Below are 20,687 nucleotides of genomic sequence, written 5' to 3'. Positions count from 1 at the left end.
GGTTTACTTGGTCTATAAAAGGTAAACATTACGACTCAAAGACATGTGTTCTAATTTTGTATACCAAGTAAGTCTGTTTTTACTAATTATGACATGCTCTCACTATTATTTACTGATCTTTTTACAATATGATGATTTTACATCTGGTATTTTGTGGAGAGCCAATATTTTCTCAATTTATGCCCCATTTTGAACTTAATGTCCTGCAATATATGTTAATGACATAAACTCAATCACTTGGACATGGACTGAAACCTAGGTCATAATTATATAAACAACAATACAGTCAAACGGTCACGTGTTCGTTTAAAAATTGTTGTATGACCGTTCTCAGCAACATCAAAAACTGTTTAATATACACATAATTTAACTGAGCCATGACAGAACACTGTCAAAGATTATATTAAGTGTATACTTCTTTTAGAATTCAAGTTTATGTTTTCTCTAATCTTATTCTTTCTTTCCCTCTTGTTATCGAACTAAAATGTGTCCTCTAACTTGTTTTCATACTGACTGTTGATGACTCCAACACTATGGTTATTAAACCGTTTTTCTACTTGCCCAAAAGCTATAAATTATGATTTGATCATCATGATACACAGATTCTGAGACCTATTGAGCACAGAACAAACCAGGACCAGGAGATTTCTGCATGAACCTGGGATTATGAGAGATGTCTCTTAGTCCCAGATTTGTGTAGAAGTCTCTTGATCCTAATTTATCCAGTGCTCAGTAGATCACTGAATCTGTTTTTTCACATATAAATTAAATCCATGAAACTTTCCAGTGAAGACTTCTAAATGAGGCTTTTGACACAAAGCCCAACATAAGGTGTCAACCACCTTTCCAAGAGTTAGCTGCTACTCATTGTTTGTGAGTATAGCATTACGTCAGAGATACCATCTGTTTCCTCCAATCTTTGTCCACAGCCTGCGTTCATATTACCATTCACCTCTTTGATTTGTATTATGAATTCCACATCTGTGCGCATTAACATAACCTACTCTTCTGCTCTTGTTAGAGCATTCCATATCGTAATGAGCTACAGTTCCATATGAATGTCGTTCCTCATCAGGGTCGCTATTGTGTCTTTCCCCTAAATTGTTTATTTTTGGAAGATAGGCCTATGGATGAGGTGATAGATATCGGCAGCATCTGCATTTTGACAACTTCTTTTCTTAAATATCTCCTGTCTGTGGCATTGACTCACAACAGAATCTACAGCTGATTCAGTGTTGATGGACAGTTCACTCAAAATGACAACAGATCTCACCTGTCCCCGATAACATTCACAGCTCACATACTTTATCCATCCATAACACTGATCCTTCCATGCTGTTTAGAAGCATCCACCAGGAACAGGTCATGTGTGATTGAAATGGATAGTACCATCAAGATATAGATGTAGGTGAGACATGTGTCTCGTTCATCCATCTGGTTCACTGCATGAATCACTGAAGTTTTCTTTCTGAATGTACTTGTAGTCAAGAACTTACAGCTTGGGACATTTCTGTATAATGTATGTGTGGCTGTTTCTGCCATCTCAGACTTTTGCAGACCCATAAAATAAGATGGAATAATTGGGATATGATGATGATGATGGTCTGTTCCAATATTATCTGTCATTTGTTCAAGTGGCCATGCTTTCCTCCAGTATACCCACTTGCATTTTAGTCCTGTTGCTGTTTTCCTGTCTGTCTCTTAATGTCATCATGTTTGCAGCTAATGATCCAGTGGTTAGTGTCACTGCTTCTAGATTATGGGGTCTTGGGTTCAATTCCCAATCAAGTCAGAGATTTTCTTCACTGGACAAATGGATGGTTGTGTTGTCCTAATCATATTAACTTATCATCATCAGCGCATGTGTGTATGAATTGGCATCAAGTAGAAAGACTTGTACCAGGTGACTGAACAACTCCAGATGTGGGTCTGATGGCTAATAATGCCATATGATCATTTTCTTCAGTGTCATTCTTCTCCAGTTCCGCAGTTTAAGATGTCTGTAATGACTGATTTACCTCCTTGTCTTCTGTGGCTGCTAAATTTCATATATATGCCATAACAGTTTTCCCTTTTTTGCTTGGGTTTATATTTTTCTTATTTTTGCTTTCCAAATTTTAATGTTTTCTCCATTACTATTGTGTACATTTTTTATTTATGCCTTTACCATTTTTATTTTTTCCTTACCAGCCAGTCATCATTAATTTCCTTAGTATTGTGAGAATACCATATTTTGCATATTGGTGTTCGCTGCTGAATGCTCCATCTTTATAGATACTACTCTAAAGAAAATTATTCTTGGAAGTTCAGTTATCTGAGAATGAATGTTGAGGAGTAATTATCATTGCAGGTTACTTCAGATGGACAGGTAGTATTTGAACCAGCAGGAAGGCATACAGGTAATCCTGCTGCTGACTATTCTGAGGGAGCAAGTCATGTCTTAGCTGTTATACATCAAATACTAAACCACCACCGGACACTGGAGCAGAAATGGCATGCGAAGAAAATCAAACTTCATCAGCGACTTGCTTTAAGACTTTTTCAAGAAGATGTCAAACAGGTAAGCTTTGATTTGTAGATGCTGAATTATTGTCTAAGTACACACACACACACACACACACACACACACACACACACACACACACACACACACGGACTTAAGCAAAGCATTTGATTCTGTAAACCACACAATACTGCTGGAAAAACTACGATGTTATGGCATTAGGGATCTGCAACTCTCCCTCATTAAATCATACCTCAGTAACAGAAAGCAAACTGTAAGCTACAACGGTCAAAAGTCACAGTTACTGAATGTCACTAGAAGTGTTCCCCAAGGATCAGTGCTGGGGCCATTACTGTTTATAATATTTATAAATGACCTGCCCAGCAATATGCCATGCAAATCTGTGCTTTACGCAGGTGATACAACTTTCATCAATTCAGGGAAGGACACAAATGAACTGAAGGAGCAAAGTAAAGATTTTCTCAGATTATCCAATATGTGGTTCAAAGCCAATGAGTAGTTAGCTATTAACTATGAAAAGACTGTAAATATATCCTTCAGCTTATCCAATGCTGATATTGAGTACACTTCTACCAAACTTCTTGGCATATACTTAGATACGAAATGAACCTGGCAGAGTCACATAGACAACATATCTCGAAAGCTTTCGCAAGTTATCTATCTTCTGAAAAAATTACACACCTGTGTTTTTGAAAGCCTGCTGATTAATTCCTATTATGCATTCTTTCATTGCCATATTAGCTATGGTATTCTTCTATGGGGTAATTCTCCATGGTCCAGGAAAATTTTTATTTGGCAGAAGAAAGCCATCAGGAGCATCTCTGGGATTACCAAAAATAACATATCATGTAGGTCATACTTCAAAGAATTACAGATAATGACAGTCCATTCTCTCTTTATATACAGCTACCTTTTGTACATAAAAGAAAACTTTAACAGTTACAATCTTAGGCAGTCCGTTCATAATCATAACACTCGTCAAACATAGACATACCAACAACTCGACTCAAGGAAACAAAAGACAGTTATGAGTATATGGGAATAAGGCTCTTCAACACAATACCCATGCAGGCACATTGTGTCTCTCTTAATATATTTAAAAGTAAGACTAAAAAATGGCTGAAAGACAAAGCTTTTTACAGTGTTAAAGAATTTGAAAACTCTTCAAAAATAGACGTGACTTACGAAACAACTTGCAACTCTGTTTGAACCTCTTCCTAAGTTTCTTTTTGTCTCTGTAATTCCACATTTAACTATTAAACATGTGGAGAAATCCTTATGTATGAAATGTATTCTTTTATTATGCACATTCTTTAAAATGCACACTTTAGTTATGTGGGATATCTTTATGTATCAAATGTATTCCTTTATTATGTATGTTCTTTTAAAATGTATACTTTAGCTTTGTGTGATACCTCACAATAGTTATATTTCTTAATATGTAAATTGTACATTACTCATGACGACATCGATTGCATGTAAATGCTTAAAGATGGATAAATAAATTAAATAAATAAACGCAACTCACACACACGACTGCAGTCACAGGTGACTGAAGCCACCAGAGATGATGATGTAAACCCTTAATGAATGTTAAGAATTGCATTATGCAATACACATTTGTAATGGTATATTTTAGTAGAGATTGATTTCAGTCTAGGATCAGATCATCATTGGCTCCAAAAACTATCTCAGCTAGCACTTGCATAATTGCAATAACAGTTATCAGATGGAAATTGTTCTGTAATACAGCTAATATCAGTGACAGAAAAATGTACATCTGATAACTGTTATTCAATTTCAGAAATGCTTAGCTGAGATGGGTTTTGGACCAGATGATGGTCTGATCCTAGCCTGAAATTGTCTCTAAAAAAACATACACCATTGCAGCTGTGTATTGCATAATGCAATTTCTAACAGAAATTAAGTTTTTGCGGAATGTGTGTTTTATGTGCTTTGGAATGAATGTAATGTCAGTGCATTGTAATTACTGGCTGCTACTTTCTGAAACATGTAAACAAAAAATGTATGCAACTTCCACTTTCCATTTGTGTATTTATCTGTTTGTAATTCTGTTGGTGTGAAACTGCTGTTGTTTATGCATAGCAGGTACAAAAATTGACCAACAATCACAATGTGTAAAACTGCTACATAGCTCATCAAGTTTGTTTAGGTGGAAATAAATGCAAGAGTTTCATGAATGTGTAGAAGAGAGTTATTCAGAGAATAACCTTCATTAGACTATAAATAAAATATATTTAAAGCAAATTCACTAGAACAATTGTAAAACTACTACTTCATACAGTTACTATAAATGATTGCAACAGGACTATGGGGTTACCAATGATATTTAACAGGCGAACTAGTTATGATAGGGAGTGGTAAGCTGGATTTGGTTGTGACAAAGCCCATTTGGTTTCCCATTAGACAATTTTATTTACAAGAAAGACCTCACAACTAGAACATCAGCAATTTAGAAAAACAAACAATTTAAAACTGTCATGATAAAAACTGGTAACTTATATTTGAACTACCTTGCAGTAGATGGTAACCTTTGCCAAATTTTATAAATCATATATTATAATAATATAATGGAAGGAAACATTCCACGTGGGAAAAATTATATATAAAAACAAAGATGAGGTGACTTACCGAACAAAAGCGCTGGCAGGTCGATAGACACACAAACAAACACAAACACACACACAAAATTCAAGCTTTCGCAACAAACTGTTGCCTCTTTCCTGATGAGGCAACAGTTTGTTGCGAAAGCTTGAATTTTGTGTGTGTGTTTGTGTTTGTTTGTGTGTCTATCGACCTGCCAGCGCTTTTGTTCGGTAAGTCACCTCATCTTTGTTTATATATTATAATAAATTTTATAATCAGCAACAAATGAGGCAATAACAAAATTAAGTGGTGCCAGAAAGGATCTTGAAAGAACATGACAATCTAAGATACAGAAAGAGGTAAAAAACATTTATAGCAACACTGTGCTATTGACAGCTATCATAAGTCTCCGAATACAATTACCACAGCAATTCATGTGATGGATCAAATACACTTCCTGGGCCAGGAAGTGCTCGCATGCATTCCGTGTGGCTGTTAACATGCAGACTCACAGCGCAGCCCAGTCATCTCTTGCACGCGGCTGATATCTCAGCTCAGACTGAGACAGCTAATTTCTGCCACGTTGTTGCTGCTCAAGTCAGAAAAACACTCCCTCTCTCGCCAGTGTACTGCTGTCCACTACGCAAGGAACAGGGACTGGCCTCTTCCCATGTAGCAAGTGCTGCCTGAGTAGAGGAGCATAATTGCACATCCTCCCCACTGAAACAATCTTAAAGTATGATGACACAACAAAATTTACACAATGTTAAATAAAAACATTATATATCAAAAACTCCAGGCAACCAAAATGCCCTAATTAATTTTGATATTAATATAAACTTTAAAATAAAATTGATAAAAACAGTAAACGTTTACTGTTCCAAATAGACCATATTCTGAGACACAGAGGCCCTTAATACCCCCCCCCCCCCCTCCCCCAGAGTTTTGGGATCCCATGCCAGGATGGGAAAGAAATTTTATGATGTCTGCAGGACCCTTAAAACTGTTGCAACAATTTGCTTGCAACCCTGTCAGCAGCCCTGCGAGCAAAACCAAAGTTGTGAATTCAAACCTTATATCTGAACTTGAAGGAGGTTGACCATCTCCCAGTATCATACCTTCTCTGCTTAAATAGTATGGATGGATCTCAAATTCGCACGGTTTTGTACTGATGAACCCTGTGCATAAGGAGATTGTTAATATTCCATAGGTTGACCCATGGACAATTGAGCTTAAAAATATGCATGAGGGCAACTGGAATTTGCTTATGGCCCTTGTGTACCACGTATTAAAAGCAAGGGGTAGCCAATTCAAGGTTTGAATCTAGAGAGAATGATCACAGTGGCGGTAAGCTATAATAATATGGTGTGGTGTTTACATGTGCTGTACCCATCCCAGGTAAAACCTTGTGGAACATTTTGGAGTTCGAGGCAGTGGCAATAACAGAAACCAGATATGGGGGGTGGGGGCAGTTTGGGAGGGAGGTTGGGGAGGGGGGCAACCATACTAAATGTGGACCGCAAGTAATGAGTAGTACCCCTTGCAGTACTCTCCCATGCCGCTACTAACTGACAAAAATGCATAAACGCAGCAACACAAACCAGTGTTATTGGAAACGGTGTTTAGAACCCAGGAACAGGTCATCAGATTAATGTAAATCTTCTCAATTGGGGATTGTACTATGGTGGATGCCAGTAAACCTTGATGATTATTCATTGCAGGCTTACTTATCCCACAAAGCTTATATTTCTGGACCAACATTTTAATGTCTTTGTACATCCCCTTGCAGAACAAATTTTCTCTCATCTTTATCATAGTTTTCAACACACACAAATGACCATGCACCAGGTACTCAAAATAATCTGTAAATATCATGGGGATCTAATTGAGGGCACCATAATCTTACCATCTTGGCCTTAATGGCTAACCTGACACCAGGCCATATGTTTACCCACTCTCAACTTGTCCTTAATTATCTTAAGCTTGGGATCCTCATCTTGAAATACCCTCACATCCTTTTATAATTACAAGAGGAGCAAGTTCTACAATGTAAAGTTGAACCAATTGACCAGGAGTTCCAAAGATATTCGCTAATCTGGTATTGGTCCTCTCCCTCAGACATACAGCTCATGGTATCCGTCACAGTACTCCATGAACTCTGACAAGCCATATCTTAAATAGAAAGTTGCAATGTTAATGGCCCATCTGGCAGTACACCTGATATTCCGTGATCTACCAAGTACCCAACTACCTGGAACTTTTCCAGGGCAGGGAGAACTGCTACTGTGTCCCACTCATGAAAAGAATACTTGCTTTCGAAGTCAGATAACGCTGGTGGCACATAAGCCACCAGATGCCTGTACATTGGATATTCCTGCAACAATAGTGCTGCAACAATGGGCAGAGATGCAGCAGTTTGAAGGACAAACTCTTTTGAGAAATCTGGAATTATCAGGACTGGTATACTGGCTGTGGCATTTCTTAAACACTGAACCTGGGTTCTTGGGACTCATCTCATTGGAATCTTTTTTCCATTTTCCTGAGTTCACTCATGGGGGCATGCCAGCTAGCCAAAATTTGGTCATTTTACAAATCCCATCAACTGGATTCAATGGAGGCAATTTACATACATGTCAACTGGTGGAACATCAAGCTTTACTAACCATTGAGATAGAAGAGCTGTCTGAATCCAGGAGAACGCAAACTGATTCCTCATTAATACTCATACAAATTAAGGGCACTTGAGGAATTGAAACACTGACTATTTTATTACACAATTACCAATATTTGGTATAAAAGTGCTAAAAGTTTACCATACTGATAAATCAGTCTGTATCCTTAGTATTTCTTGGTGTATGCCATAGGGCAATCGTAAATAGTTTGAGTGCATTCTTGATCATTGATAACATTATTGGGTGACACAATAATCTTTCTGATTAATACAGTGTGGCATGCTGATTTGTTTGTCTGTTGGGTGAGGCAGTATAACACAACCCTACTGACTGTAGCTTTGCTTCCATGTTAGTATAAGAAACCTATGTCTCATCACTAGACATGACTCTGTTAAGCAGGCTTTCTCCCTCTGCAGTGTAACAAAAAAGAGAAATCGTATTCTGTTGAATCTGTCATTTCGAAAGGTAGTTTTATCACAATGGTATGATTTAGTGTTGTGACTGTTACATTCCCCCTTTACTTTCCTTGTTACATACAATTGGAGGTTACTTTCTGAACAGCACTCATATGTCATTCTCCCACTTACTATTTCTTTAGTTTTTCTTTAACTTTTGGCTCACCAAATCTCAGTCAGCTTAATTCATAAGTATTTGGGCAAGCAGTCTGCATACTTATGGTTTTTCCAACCTATGCAAAATATAAGAGGTTATCAAAAAGTACCCATTTGAAGACCATACAGTTCAGAATTGGTATGTCAATCAGGTAAAATCACTGTGAGCCCTGAGGCAATCATCCCACCAATGCACCAGGTTGAAGATACCCCTTTTGTAAAATACTGTATTCTGATGCATGAAGAAGTGCATAACTGCCTGCTGCACATCCTTGTCTCAAGGGAATCCGTGAGCCTTCCAGGTAATAACGTCACCATAGTTTACATTTCTTCATTTACTGCATGCATGCAGACATGAATAACATGAATACTAGTCTTTGGGGTACAGCCAATTCCCTCCACCTCTCCATGCATCAGTTTTGTACAAAGTGGGTCTGTACTCACCTCTCTCTCTGCTTCTCTCAGATAGAGCGGTAGACAATATGAACCAATAGTTAAGTCTCTGTATCCTGTTTTGTTTGTGCTGTAATGTGGTCCAATGTCTAATTTGTTGCATCTTCCCACACTGGTCTGTTACGTGAAAGCCTCATTATCTCTGCTTCCATTTGAAACTGTTTGCTGTAATAAAGCATCCATCTGCAGTTTTGCTCCACACACTTCCCTACAGTATCAAACTGACAATTCCTTGATGCCTTCAGGTGTATGCCATGAACCAAACTCTTTTAGTCAAGATGTGCCATCAATTTCTTTCCTCCTCATTTCAGTTCAATACTCATTCACTAATTACTAGATCTACTCATTTAATCTTCAGCATTCTTCGGTAGCACCATGTTTCAAAAGCTTCTGTTGTCTTCTTGCCTGAACTGCTTATTATTCACATTTAACTTCTGCATAAGGCTACACTCCAGACAAATACATTCAGAAAAGAATTCCTGTCTTTGAAACTTATATTCATCGTTAATGAATTTCCCTTTTTTCATAAATGCTTTTCTTGCCATTGCCAGTCTGTATTTTGTATCCTCTCCAGTTTGGCCATCATAAGTTATTATGCTGCCCAAAACAGCAACATGTACTCTACTGCTTTTAATGTCTCGTTTCTTAATTCAATTCCCTTGACATAACCTAATTTAACTCATCTACATTCCATTACCCTTCTTTAACTTTCGTTGACATGCATCTTATAACCTTTTCTCAAGACATAACCTCTTCTGTTCAACTGCTCTTTCAAACCTTTGCTGTCACTAACAGAATTACTATATCATTGGAAAGCCTCTAAGTTTTAATTTCTTCTCTTTGAAATTTAATTTACTTTGTAGCTTTATCTTTGGTTTCCTTCACAGCTTACTCAGTATACAGATTGAATAACATCACAGATAGGCTACAATGCTGTCTCACTTCTTCCTTAACTACTGCTTCCCTTGCATGTCCTTTCAGTCTTATATGAGGGCTATTCAGAAAGCAGAGAATGTTTTGGCATTAAAAAAAACTAAGTACAAGAAATACATTTTATTATATACATCTGAAAGAGCGACTGACATACTACTTTCCTACATAGTCACCAAATACACTGAGGCACTTATCGTAGTAATGGAAAAGCTTTGAAAGACCTTCATTGTAAAATTCTGCCACTTGAGACTTCAGCCAGTGGGTCACGCCTGCCTGGAGTTCCGTACCGTCATCAAAGTGCTGCATTGCAAGCCAGATCTTCATCTTGGGAAACAGTCGGAAGTCGCTTGGTGCAAGATCAGGGTTGTAGGAAAATTTCCCATCTGAATGAATTAAGGAGTTCTTTAGTGCGGTTTGCCATGTGAGGTCAGGCATTGTCATGCAAAAACAAAATTTTGGATGTCAGCTTTCCTTGGCATTTGTTTCGAACTGCTCTTCTAAGACTGTGCAAAGTTTGAAAGTACCGGGCAGAATTTATGGTTGCTCCATGTTTGAGAAAACCAATAAGAAGCACACCTTGCCTATCCCAAAAGACTTTCACCATCAACTTCCTTGTTGACAAGGTTTGCAAACATTTTCTTGGTTTTTGGGGGGGACCTTGTGTGCGCCCACTCCATGGACTGTAATTTTGTCTCGCAATTGATGTGTTTCATCCATGTCTTGTCACCGTTGATGATTCCATCCAGTAATGAATCACCATGTTTGTGGTAGGCCTCCATAAATGTCAATGTTGTCCCCATTTGCTGTTCTTTATGGTGCTCTGTAAGCATTTTGAGCACCCATCATGCACAAAATTTGTGGTAGCCTAGCTTTTGAATGACAGTTTCAAACAACAAAGTCCGCAAAATTTGTGGAAAAGAAAGCAAAAGCTTCGTTATGTGAAGCGATGGTTTTCACGAATCGGTTCATCAACTTTAGCGACAAGATCGTCAGTCACAGTGCTCGAGCGTCCACTCTTCTCTTCATCATTAACGTTAGTTCAGTCATTTTTAAACCGAATGCACCATTTCCAGATGGAACATTCACCCATTACATTGTTTCCATACACTCCACACAATTTACGAAAATTTCTATAGGTTTTAGGTTTTTTGCCAACAAAAACTGTATCACAGACCGCACCTTACAACTGGCAAGATTTTTGATCGCAGTGCACCTTTCAAATTCAAATATAAAAAAACCAGATGTGCAGAGACATTCCCGCTGTCACAGATGGATGCCGACTGAGCTGCCGAGCACGCACATACCAAAATATATGCGATTGGCGCGTGTCTAGCGGCATCAGACGGAAACGTTCCCTACTTTCTGAATAGCCCTTGTAACTACAGTCTGTTTTCTGTCCAAGTTGCAGATAATATTTTTCTGACTATATTTTATCTCTGCTACCTTCAGAATTACAAAGAGTATATTGCACTTGACACCTGTTTTATTTATAGTAAGTAAAACTAACAGACAAACTGCAAAAGTATCTGCTGTACATGAGTAATATGTGGTCACATCATGTTATGATAATTTGTTTTCACTTGGCTCTGTATCTGAAGCTTTCTTGTCAGGTTCTTCCTTTTTATTCTAGGTCCTTGACTGGTTGGCAAACCATGGAGAAGTTTTCCTTCGAAAAAATGTTGGTATAGGACGCAACTTACAGAAAGCACGTGTTTACCAGAAGAGCCATGAACACTTTGAAAATGTTGCACAGGTAAGTTACCATGAAATGTACTGCATGTAAACTTACATAACCTTCAATTGCGCTTGCATCTCAGATCAGCAGGGGATGGCTGCTTATTTTATGTAAGAATGGCATACATTATTTTTGCAGTTTTTTACCACCTTTCCCCTTGCTCTCATTTTTCTTAAAAATTGCTTTGGAATGTAATGTGCACATTATGTATATCAAAAAACGTTTAAATATGAAATATAGCAGAAAATAGTTTATAATGCAACAGAAGTTGGCATTATTTGTATTCTGACCTTCGTTCTGAATGATTCAACAATAATGCCAACATTGTTTAGAATTACATTAACTCTGACACTATTTTGTATTTAAGGACACAACATGTTGCCCAACTATTCTGTAAAATGTTGTGTGATGGAATCAGTACTCCAGCTCTTATACTCTTTGTTGCTAAGAGGGAGATATTGAGACTCTTGTAATCGACGTCCACCAGAATCCAAAATTTCTTTGTGAATTCTCCATTTATGATTGTGAAATGTCATTTTACAAAAGTATACGAACTATACTAACATGTAAAAATATACAGCATAAACCAATTGTGAATGATGGTTGTGTTTTATTTATGAATCATGTGACAACTAATCATCTAATCAACTTTTTAGAAATTGATCAAGAAAAATTTAAGGAAACAGTGGAAGTATTCAATCAGGACTACTAGACAGACATGTGAGTGTAATCAGAGAGATGGAGTGTACATAGAGATGCTGTGATTCATTGTTTAGCACTCTCTGCGGTGCCATCCTGTATGATTATTTGCCATATCTTTGGGAGTGATTTTGTATGAGCTATTAAAACGAGGAAGTAATATGGTGTGCAGAAGGCATTTGGCTGAGATGGGAAAGCAGTTACAAGACATCTATCACTCGCTATGCAATGTGAACCTTGTCTTGATCGCCAGATTTATGAAAGAACTCGTAAAGACTGTGTAACTAAATATTTGTGACAAGCAAGACTTTGAATATGACTGCTGCTCATTTCACTCACAGCCGTTCAAGCTGTACTCTTTAGATTCCTGCCTAACCACACCCTCGGAAATTGCAACATATTTAGAAAAAAGACCCATTCAAATATTTGTGACAAGAAAGAATATAAATTTCACTGCTAATTGTCTCACTCACAACTACTTCATGTTTTGTTTCTTACTCATAGTGCACACTCTTATATGCAAATAACATTGACTATTGCAGAACATACTTTCGATACATGAATAAGGAAATCCCAGAATGTGTTAATAAAAGTGAAGATAGGGAAAAAAGGGGGGAAATATTGTCTTTACCAAGATGCAAAAGTACTGCCTTCAACTCGGTAACTGTATGTTGCTTCACATGACCACATGCCATTTTGAACATTAAGATGGTTCATCTTAGAATCTTCTAAGGAATTTCACAGCTGATGTGTTTTAAATTGACATTTAATTATAACAAATCATGCCTAGAGCGACATGTTTATGCTGTTGCCTTGAAACAGCATACCGCTAACACCCAAGTTACACTCTAGAAACAATAGAATACAATGAATCCTCCCAAAAGACTGGTATCCAAATACCAGTAAAAAGTGGTTGTGGCTATGTCATTTTAGTCACTCATCACTATGTGCTTATTTTGAAAATGAGATAATGCGTGTGGGAAGTTGCAAATAAGCATTTTCTGAATGTCGTTTCAAAATTATACCTAATGTTTGGAAAGTGTGTAACTGCACATCCAAGAGTAATAAAACTCTGAATATATCTTATTTAAAGTGTGTACAGTTTACAAATATTACCTGTTACTCATTTTGTGCATTTGTGTTGTACACCAGCACAGGAACACCTTTTTTCTGTTTAACTTTATGTGAATATGTGGATTTATTATTTTAACTTGGATTTCATAATTACCTTATGCATTGTTAGTTACTATGCCCCTTTGTTCTGACTTTCAAAAACATGGTAGAGGGTTGCTCACTTTGCTTCAGTCTGATCATGGTGTTGCCACTCTATGGTATTCTGTCTCTTTGAGTGTAGTTTATTAGAGATAGTCCATTTTCTCAGCACTGCAACTCTTGCTCTATAGTAAGTGCAACTTACATGAAATTTTTTGTCTCTCCGATACCTATGTTTCTTGAGGGGAAGTGTCGTCATGTAGTAGAACTGTTCAGTCATAAGCAGGCACACACAACAGAATTTTAATGAGCTAGCTGTTGAAAAGGGCACATCTTTGTCTGCAGGGATGGTAATACAGTTGCAGCTTTACTGTAGACCCTTCAGTCCATAACACTTCATTTCCAATGGTGTAGAAATAATATCTGATAACAGTAAATGATCCAAACTGGATTTTAATTTTGAGAACAGCTATCAAAGAGACTGACATGGCATATATGTAATTTGCTCATCCTTGAACCCATGATTGATGTATCATGGGCTTGCAGTCATGTATGAGAACAGTGTTGGACCCATTTCTGTAAGACCCTCAATTGTCTTAAGCCTTTAGACAATGGGTTTAGGTTTCCTAAATCCAACTGTTGTAAGTAATGGAGAGTTCTTAGCACTCAAAGAGTGCTCTTTCAAGAGCTTGCTGCACCAGCTTATGTTCTGGAAGTGTTTCTCCTGATGTCAGTGAATTTTCATTGATCAGTAAGTAACAAAGTAAATTATGAGAAGAGTTGGTGGAAGACGGGGAATAACTAAAAACATGGTGGTTGAAGAAATCTATGAAGAACCTGTTGGGAGGAAAGTAGGTATCCTACATATATAGTAAGTGATTAAAACAGAAATTACAATTTCCAGCAGTGTTTCTTTCTGTTAAAATGACATTTGTGATCCTTAGGTATCAGCTATGTTACTTTCCAAGTATGGAGCGTTAACATGAAATTGCAGATATATTTCCTCTCATGAATGTGGTCTAGTATTGGCAGATTTGATTTTTTAAGGGTAGTTTGTCGTGATTTAATACCAGTAGGATGTTATTTTGTATTTTATCTTGGATTTCATAACTTCCTTATCCACTGTTAGCTACTATGCCTTGGGATAATGAGCCAGTTGCCAACAGGAGGAGGTGTTTGCTGTAGGAACACGTTTCATGAAACCACTGAAAGTGAAAAAAATGGACATATCATTTCCTCAGAAACTGTTTAACCCTCACACATTTTTACTCTCATCCTGAGACTTTGCTTACCTTAGGCTCTGAGGATTTCTGTTCCTTTTTTTTCCAGTAGGTAAAGTGTAAACTGTCAGCCATGTTTTGTTAAATCAGAGTCTACTTGGTTGCAACCAGATTCCTACAGGGCTAATGTCAGTTCTGTCGATGTTGTGGCTACTTGACGCACAGGCAGAGTGAGGCTAGTAACTTATTTTAAGACTATTTCATAAAGACAGAGTGCAGAAAATTGATCCAACTTCGCCAATTGTTTCTTTCATAAATGATGTAGCATGGCAAAATTGTGTGCCATATGCATCACCAGGACCAAATGGATAATCCTACATCTATATGATGATTCATTTGTGGGTATGAGTGTAACACAAACAAATAATCACCATAAGAAGCAGTATGTGGTAGAATGTGCTTCATTGTAAGATAGCTGTTCTATGACTATTTCCCTCCCTTTCATTTAATTTACCTGTGCTATGATTGACTGATTTATCCAGGCATATCTAAGAATGTGCCTAATGATGCTGTCTATAGCTCTGATGAACTTTTTCTGTCCAACATAGCACAGAGGTTTTATAAGTAAAGGATTCCTGGAGACATTCACTTTTTCGCGAAAAAATTCGTAGGGTTACAACTTTGTCACCAGCCAACATTATTTTTGTTTGTTAGTAGGACATTTATGAAGACATATCAATAATTTGCCAGTGTGCTTGTTAAACAATTTGCAAAACATATTTTTGAGGAGAGAATAAATGTTCTACTTTGGTGCAGCTCCTCTAGTGGTGTGCTATGGTGCTGTGATGCAGGTTTCTCTCTGTACCAGGGCTGCACCCTTGTATCTGCAAATAAATAAAAAATTAATTTTTCAAGGTGGTATTTCAATTTTTATGACTAACCCATGTAAGGTGAACATAAAAGTGCAGAATGTATTATAATCATGGTTTATTAAGTAAAGAGAAAGACAATAGGGTAAACTCATATCATGAATTAAGGGCCTTTTTTATGGGATGTTAATGAAAGCAACACAAGTAAAAATTACCCTGCAGTATAATAGGTGGTATCTTAGGAAAGGAGAAAAATTCCATAGAAGACAATTTTAGCTTGCTGCAAATGTTAAAGGGCTTCATTTCCTAAGGTTTTCATTTTCTTCAGTAATTGTTTATTGGTTGTATATTTGTCCATAGAAAGGTGAGGTACAAAATCAAACAGCAGCACTGTTTAACTGTAAAAGTGTTTCTCTGTCAGCTTGCCTTTCTTTGTGTCAAGAGAAGATGATAACACTGACCTCCTAATCAATGACAGGTAGAGGAGAGGTATTGTGCTGGTGGTTCGGAAAGACCAGCATGATGTTTGCACTCCTGGCTGTTTCAAGATGGAAGCAGAGTTGAAGGCACAGGGGTCAATCAGAAAGTAATTTCTCTTTTAACTTAGAAGAAAACAGAGTGCAATTTACACAGCTTGTAGCTAGAACTGTTGTGAATAGTGGTCTTGGATTCAGTTAAATTTCCATCCTTCTCAACATTTTTATAGTATTGCGGTAGGAAAAATTGCTGTCTCTGTTCCTTAGCCAGTAACACACACAGTTTTCCAGTCTTCTTATCTGGAGACAACAGCAATAAGCTTTCTTTAGTGGTCTTGGCAGGTAATTCCTCCAATCCTTTGAATGGTTTGAGCACTCATTTGCACGTGTGTGTGTGTGTGTGTGTGTGTGTGTGTGTGTGTGAGATCTGTATGCACTCACATTTTTGTCGGGTGAACTCACTTCAGTGAAGAGTTGCCTTTCCTCTTCTTTTCTTCTTCTCTTTTTTTTTTTTTTTTTTTTTTTTTTTTTTTTTTTTTTTTTTTTTTTTTTTTTTTTTTGAGCTGATGAAGTATTGCACAGAATTGCTTGCTATTTTCCAAAAATCCACATAAACATAATGTTTAGGGCAGTCTCAGCAGTGTGTCAGCCACTCTGCTTTCGATCAGCCAGTATCACTCTCCCAGTAGCTTCTCTTCAGAAACAAAATGAATGTCTAAATGTTGACACTGTATCAACTGCAGCAACCCAGTAACATTCCTAATCCTTTCAAGAATGTGACTGGGGATCTTGCCATCAGTTTTTAGGAATTCCGTGACAGTCTGGGTGAGGATAGTGGAATGCAGCTGAATTAAATCAGGTGATACTGAGAGAATTAGATTAGAAACTGAGATACTTAAAGTAGTAGATGAGTTTTTCTATTTGGGGAGTAAAATAACAAGATGATGGCTGAAGTAGAGAGGATATAAAATTTAGAGTGGCAATGGCAAGAGATACATTTCTGAAGAAAAGAAATTTATTAACATCGAACACAGATTTAGGTGTTAGGAAGTGTTTTCTGAAAGTATATGTACAGAGAGCAGCCATGGGTGGGAGTGGGAGTGAAACATGGATGGTAAACAGTTTAGGCAAGAAGAGAATAGAAGATGTTGAAATATGGTGCTACAGAAGAATGCTGAAGATTAGATGGGTAGATCACATAACTAACAAGGAGGCACTGAATAAAATTGGGAAGAAAAGAAATTTCTGGTGCAACGTGACTTTAAGAAGGGATCAGTTGATAGGACACATTCTAAGACATCAAAGGATCACCAATTTAGTATTTGATGGAAGTGTGGGGAGTACAAATCATAGAGTGAGGCCAAGAGATGAATACAGGAAGCAGATTCAGAAGGACATAAGTTGCAGTTTAAAAGCAATCTTAATGAAACAAGTAAATATCAGATCTTAGACTTTATTGCCCCAATGACAGTAAAGTCATTAGAGATGAGGACACCCATGGGCCCAGGAGGGAAAGGAAAGAGAATTGGCTGTGATATTTTCAAAGGAACATTCCTGGCATACACCCTCACCATATTAGGGGAACTACAGAAAACCTAAATCTGGATGGAAATTTGACCCACCATCCTCTTGAATGAGAGTGCAGTGCCCTACCATTGTGACATCTTGCTTGGTTTTTGTACAAACAAGAGAATAAACTGGCATAGTGAGAGAATATCATAAGGAAAGGGCACCCTTGTAGTTTCTTTGTATTCTTCTTTTTGATTTTGATAATGCCATTGTTCATAGATGCTTTGTTTGGATTGTTTGTGCCATGAACTGAATTAATTTCCACATGATGCACATAACTACTAGACTAGAATAAGATTGTCATTTTGAAGTTGACCTGTGTGTACAGTGGCTTAATTCCAGCAGGAGAACTTTGACTTTACAGTACTCCCCTCTTACTCTTCTAGTATCTCCCCATTTTTTGTGTAATTCTCATTGCTCCTTTGACTGTCTATTAGTTTATTGAAGTCAGCCTGACTTAACAGTTAAGTAAAAGGTACACAGTTTATTAATTATTTTTTCTAAAATACATTATAAAAATGGAACAGAGCAGGTTCCAGATTCGCATTACTTGCAAAAATACTGCTGTTCATTTTTCATTTCCTCTCAATGCAAAGCCAAAACATAAAAAAAAAAACAAGGACAAAATACTCCTGAAGATTCCGCTGTATTTGCTCTCTTGGCATAATGAGGGTGGCTTTATCTCGCAGCTGTAAACTAGGAACAAGTGACAATTCCAGGGCGAGGTAGGTCGTGTACGGTTGTTGCTCAACTCAGTCCTGTACAAAACTCCTCATGGTCTCGACTCCCTTCCCATTGTAGTGCTCTCTTACACTTTCCCCCTCCTCATTATCCTCCTCCTCCTCCTCCTACTTCTTCTTCTCCTCCTTCTTCTTCTACTATTTCATCATCTTCTTTTCCTCATTCTTCTTCTATATCTACATCTGTACTCTGCAAACTGTGTGAGGTGCATGGCAGAGGTTATATCGCAGTGAACCAGTTATTAGGGTTTCTTCCCATTCCATTCACATGTGGAGTGAGAGGGATGATTGTCTGAATGTCTCTGTGCATGCAGTAATTATTCTCTTCTTACCCTTACAAACCCTGTGTGAGTGATACATAGGGGATTGTAGTATATTCCTAGAGTCATCATTCAAAGATAGTTCTTGAAACTTTGTTAATAGACTTTCTCAGTGTAGTTTATGTCTATCTTCAAGAATCTTCCAGTTCAGTTCCTTCAGTATCTCTATGATACCCTCCCATGGAGCAGACAAACCTGTGACCATTCGTGCTGCCCAACTCTGCGTACAGTCAGTATCCTGTGTCAGTCCTGTTTGGTATGGGTCCCACACATTTGAGGACTGTTCCGGTCACGAGAGCGATTTTTAAGACTGTGATTTGTAGACTGATCATGCATCCCCAATATTCTACCAATAAAATGACGTCTGCTACCTGCTTTACCAGTGACTGAACCTATGTGATCATTCCATTTCATATCCCTAATGAGTTGGCTGATTCCCACAGTGACTCATTGATATTATAGCCATAAGATATACAGTTTTTCATTTTATGAGGTACACAGTTTTACATTTCTGAACATTTCAAGCAAGTTGCCAATCTTCGTACTACTTTGAAATCTAATAAAGCTCTGACTCAATATTTATGCAGATTCTTTCAGTTAGTACTTCATTACAGATAACTACATCATCTGAAAAAAGTCTGAAGCTACTTTTACTACTGTCTTCAAGGTCATCAGTATACAAAATGAACAGCAAGTGTCCCAACACACTTCCCTGGGGCACACCCAAAGTTACTTCTACATCTGATGATGACTCTCCACCCTAGATAAGATGCTGTGTTCTCGCTACCAGATAGTCCTCAATCCAGTCACAAAATTCACTTGATACCCCGTACAATCATACTTTTGACAATAAGCATAGGTGTGGGACTGAGTCAAAGGCTTTTTGGAAATCAAGAAATACTGCATCTGTGTGACTAACGTGAACTGAAGCTTTCAGTATGTCATGTGAGAAAAGTGAGCATTGGTTTGCATACTATCGATGTTTTCAGCATCCACAGTGGTTGGCATTGAGGAAATCATTCTGTTGGAGATACCTCATTATGTTTGAGCTCGGAATAGGAACTAAGATTCTATAACAAATTGATGTCAAGGATATTGGATGGTAATTTTGTGGATCATGTATACTACTCTTCTTGTAGGTGGGTGTGACTTGTGCCTTTTCTCAAGAACTGGATGCAGCTCTTTGTTCATAGGATCTATGATAGGTTATAGTTAGAAGAGAGGCAAACTCAGCCAAAAAGCCAGTGTAGAATCTGACAGGGACTCCATTGGGGCCTGGAGCTTTGTTCAACTTTAACTATTTCAGTTGTTTCTCAACACCACTGACACTAATATTTTCTTCATTCATCTTGTCATTGGTATGAGGATTAAATGGGAGAAATTCTCCTGGGTTTTCCTCTGTAAAGGAACATTTGAAAATGGAGTTAAGCCTTTCAGCTTTTTCTTTGCTACCCTCAATTTCAGTTTTTGTCTCATTTGCTAGGGACTGGACAGTAACTTTGGTGCCACTAACAGCTTTTACATACAACCAGAATTTCTTTGAGTTTTGTGAAATGTCATTTGACAATATCCTACTATGGTAGTCATTGGAGGCATCGCACAATCACACGTTTCTCTTTTGATAGGCAAACATGGTTCATTCAGAATCTCTATCTATAGCCCTACACTTTACTATATACTTATTATGCAGTAATATCAGTTTCTTTAGAGTTTCTTTACAGTGACTGTATACATAGAGGTTCCCTCTCATTATGAAGTGTTTTACTGGGTACTTATCTATCCAGTGCATTCTTTCAAACTTGAGCCATAGTTCCTGTACATGCTCCTGCCCTATGCTGAATGTTTGAAGTTCCTCAGTGACATATTGACAATACAAATTTAGTATCTAGTTTACTGAACATATATAACTTTCTGCTTGTTTTAGTTGTCCTTTGTACTTTGGTAATCATTGTTGCTACACCTGTGTCATTGTCCCTGATAACAGTTTTGACATGGACATCTTCTCTTACCCTTTCCATTGGTTGCTCAGAGCATGCACTCCAGCTAC

The 20,687-nt window shown here is 37.6% G+C and overlaps 1 protein-coding gene across 1 annotated transcript in view; it reads left to right on the top strand.

Moving 5' to 3' along the window:
- LOC124612449 (kalirin) overlaps positions 1-20,687 on the top strand; it is a 1,731,149-nt gene that overhangs the window by 469,837 nt on the left and 1,240,625 nt on the right. Inside the window, exons 11-12 of the mRNA XM_047140672.1 lie at positions 2,351-2,560; positions 11,431-11,553. Of these exons, the coding sequence (XP_046996628.1) occupies positions 2,351-2,560; positions 11,431-11,553 (333 nt within the window). The remainder of the gene's footprint in view (positions 1-2,350; positions 2,561-11,430; positions 11,554-20,687) is intronic.

The sequence above is a fragment of the Schistocerca americana genome, chromosome 4, assembly GCF_021461395.2.
Source record: "Schistocerca americana isolate TAMUIC-IGC-003095 chromosome 4, iqSchAmer2.1, whole genome shotgun sequence".
Taxonomy (NCBI): Eukaryota; Metazoa; Arthropoda; class Insecta; order Orthoptera; family Acrididae; genus Schistocerca; species Schistocerca americana.
Note: the sequence above shows the minus strand (reverse complement) of the source record. Positions and strands in the feature narration are given on the sequence as shown.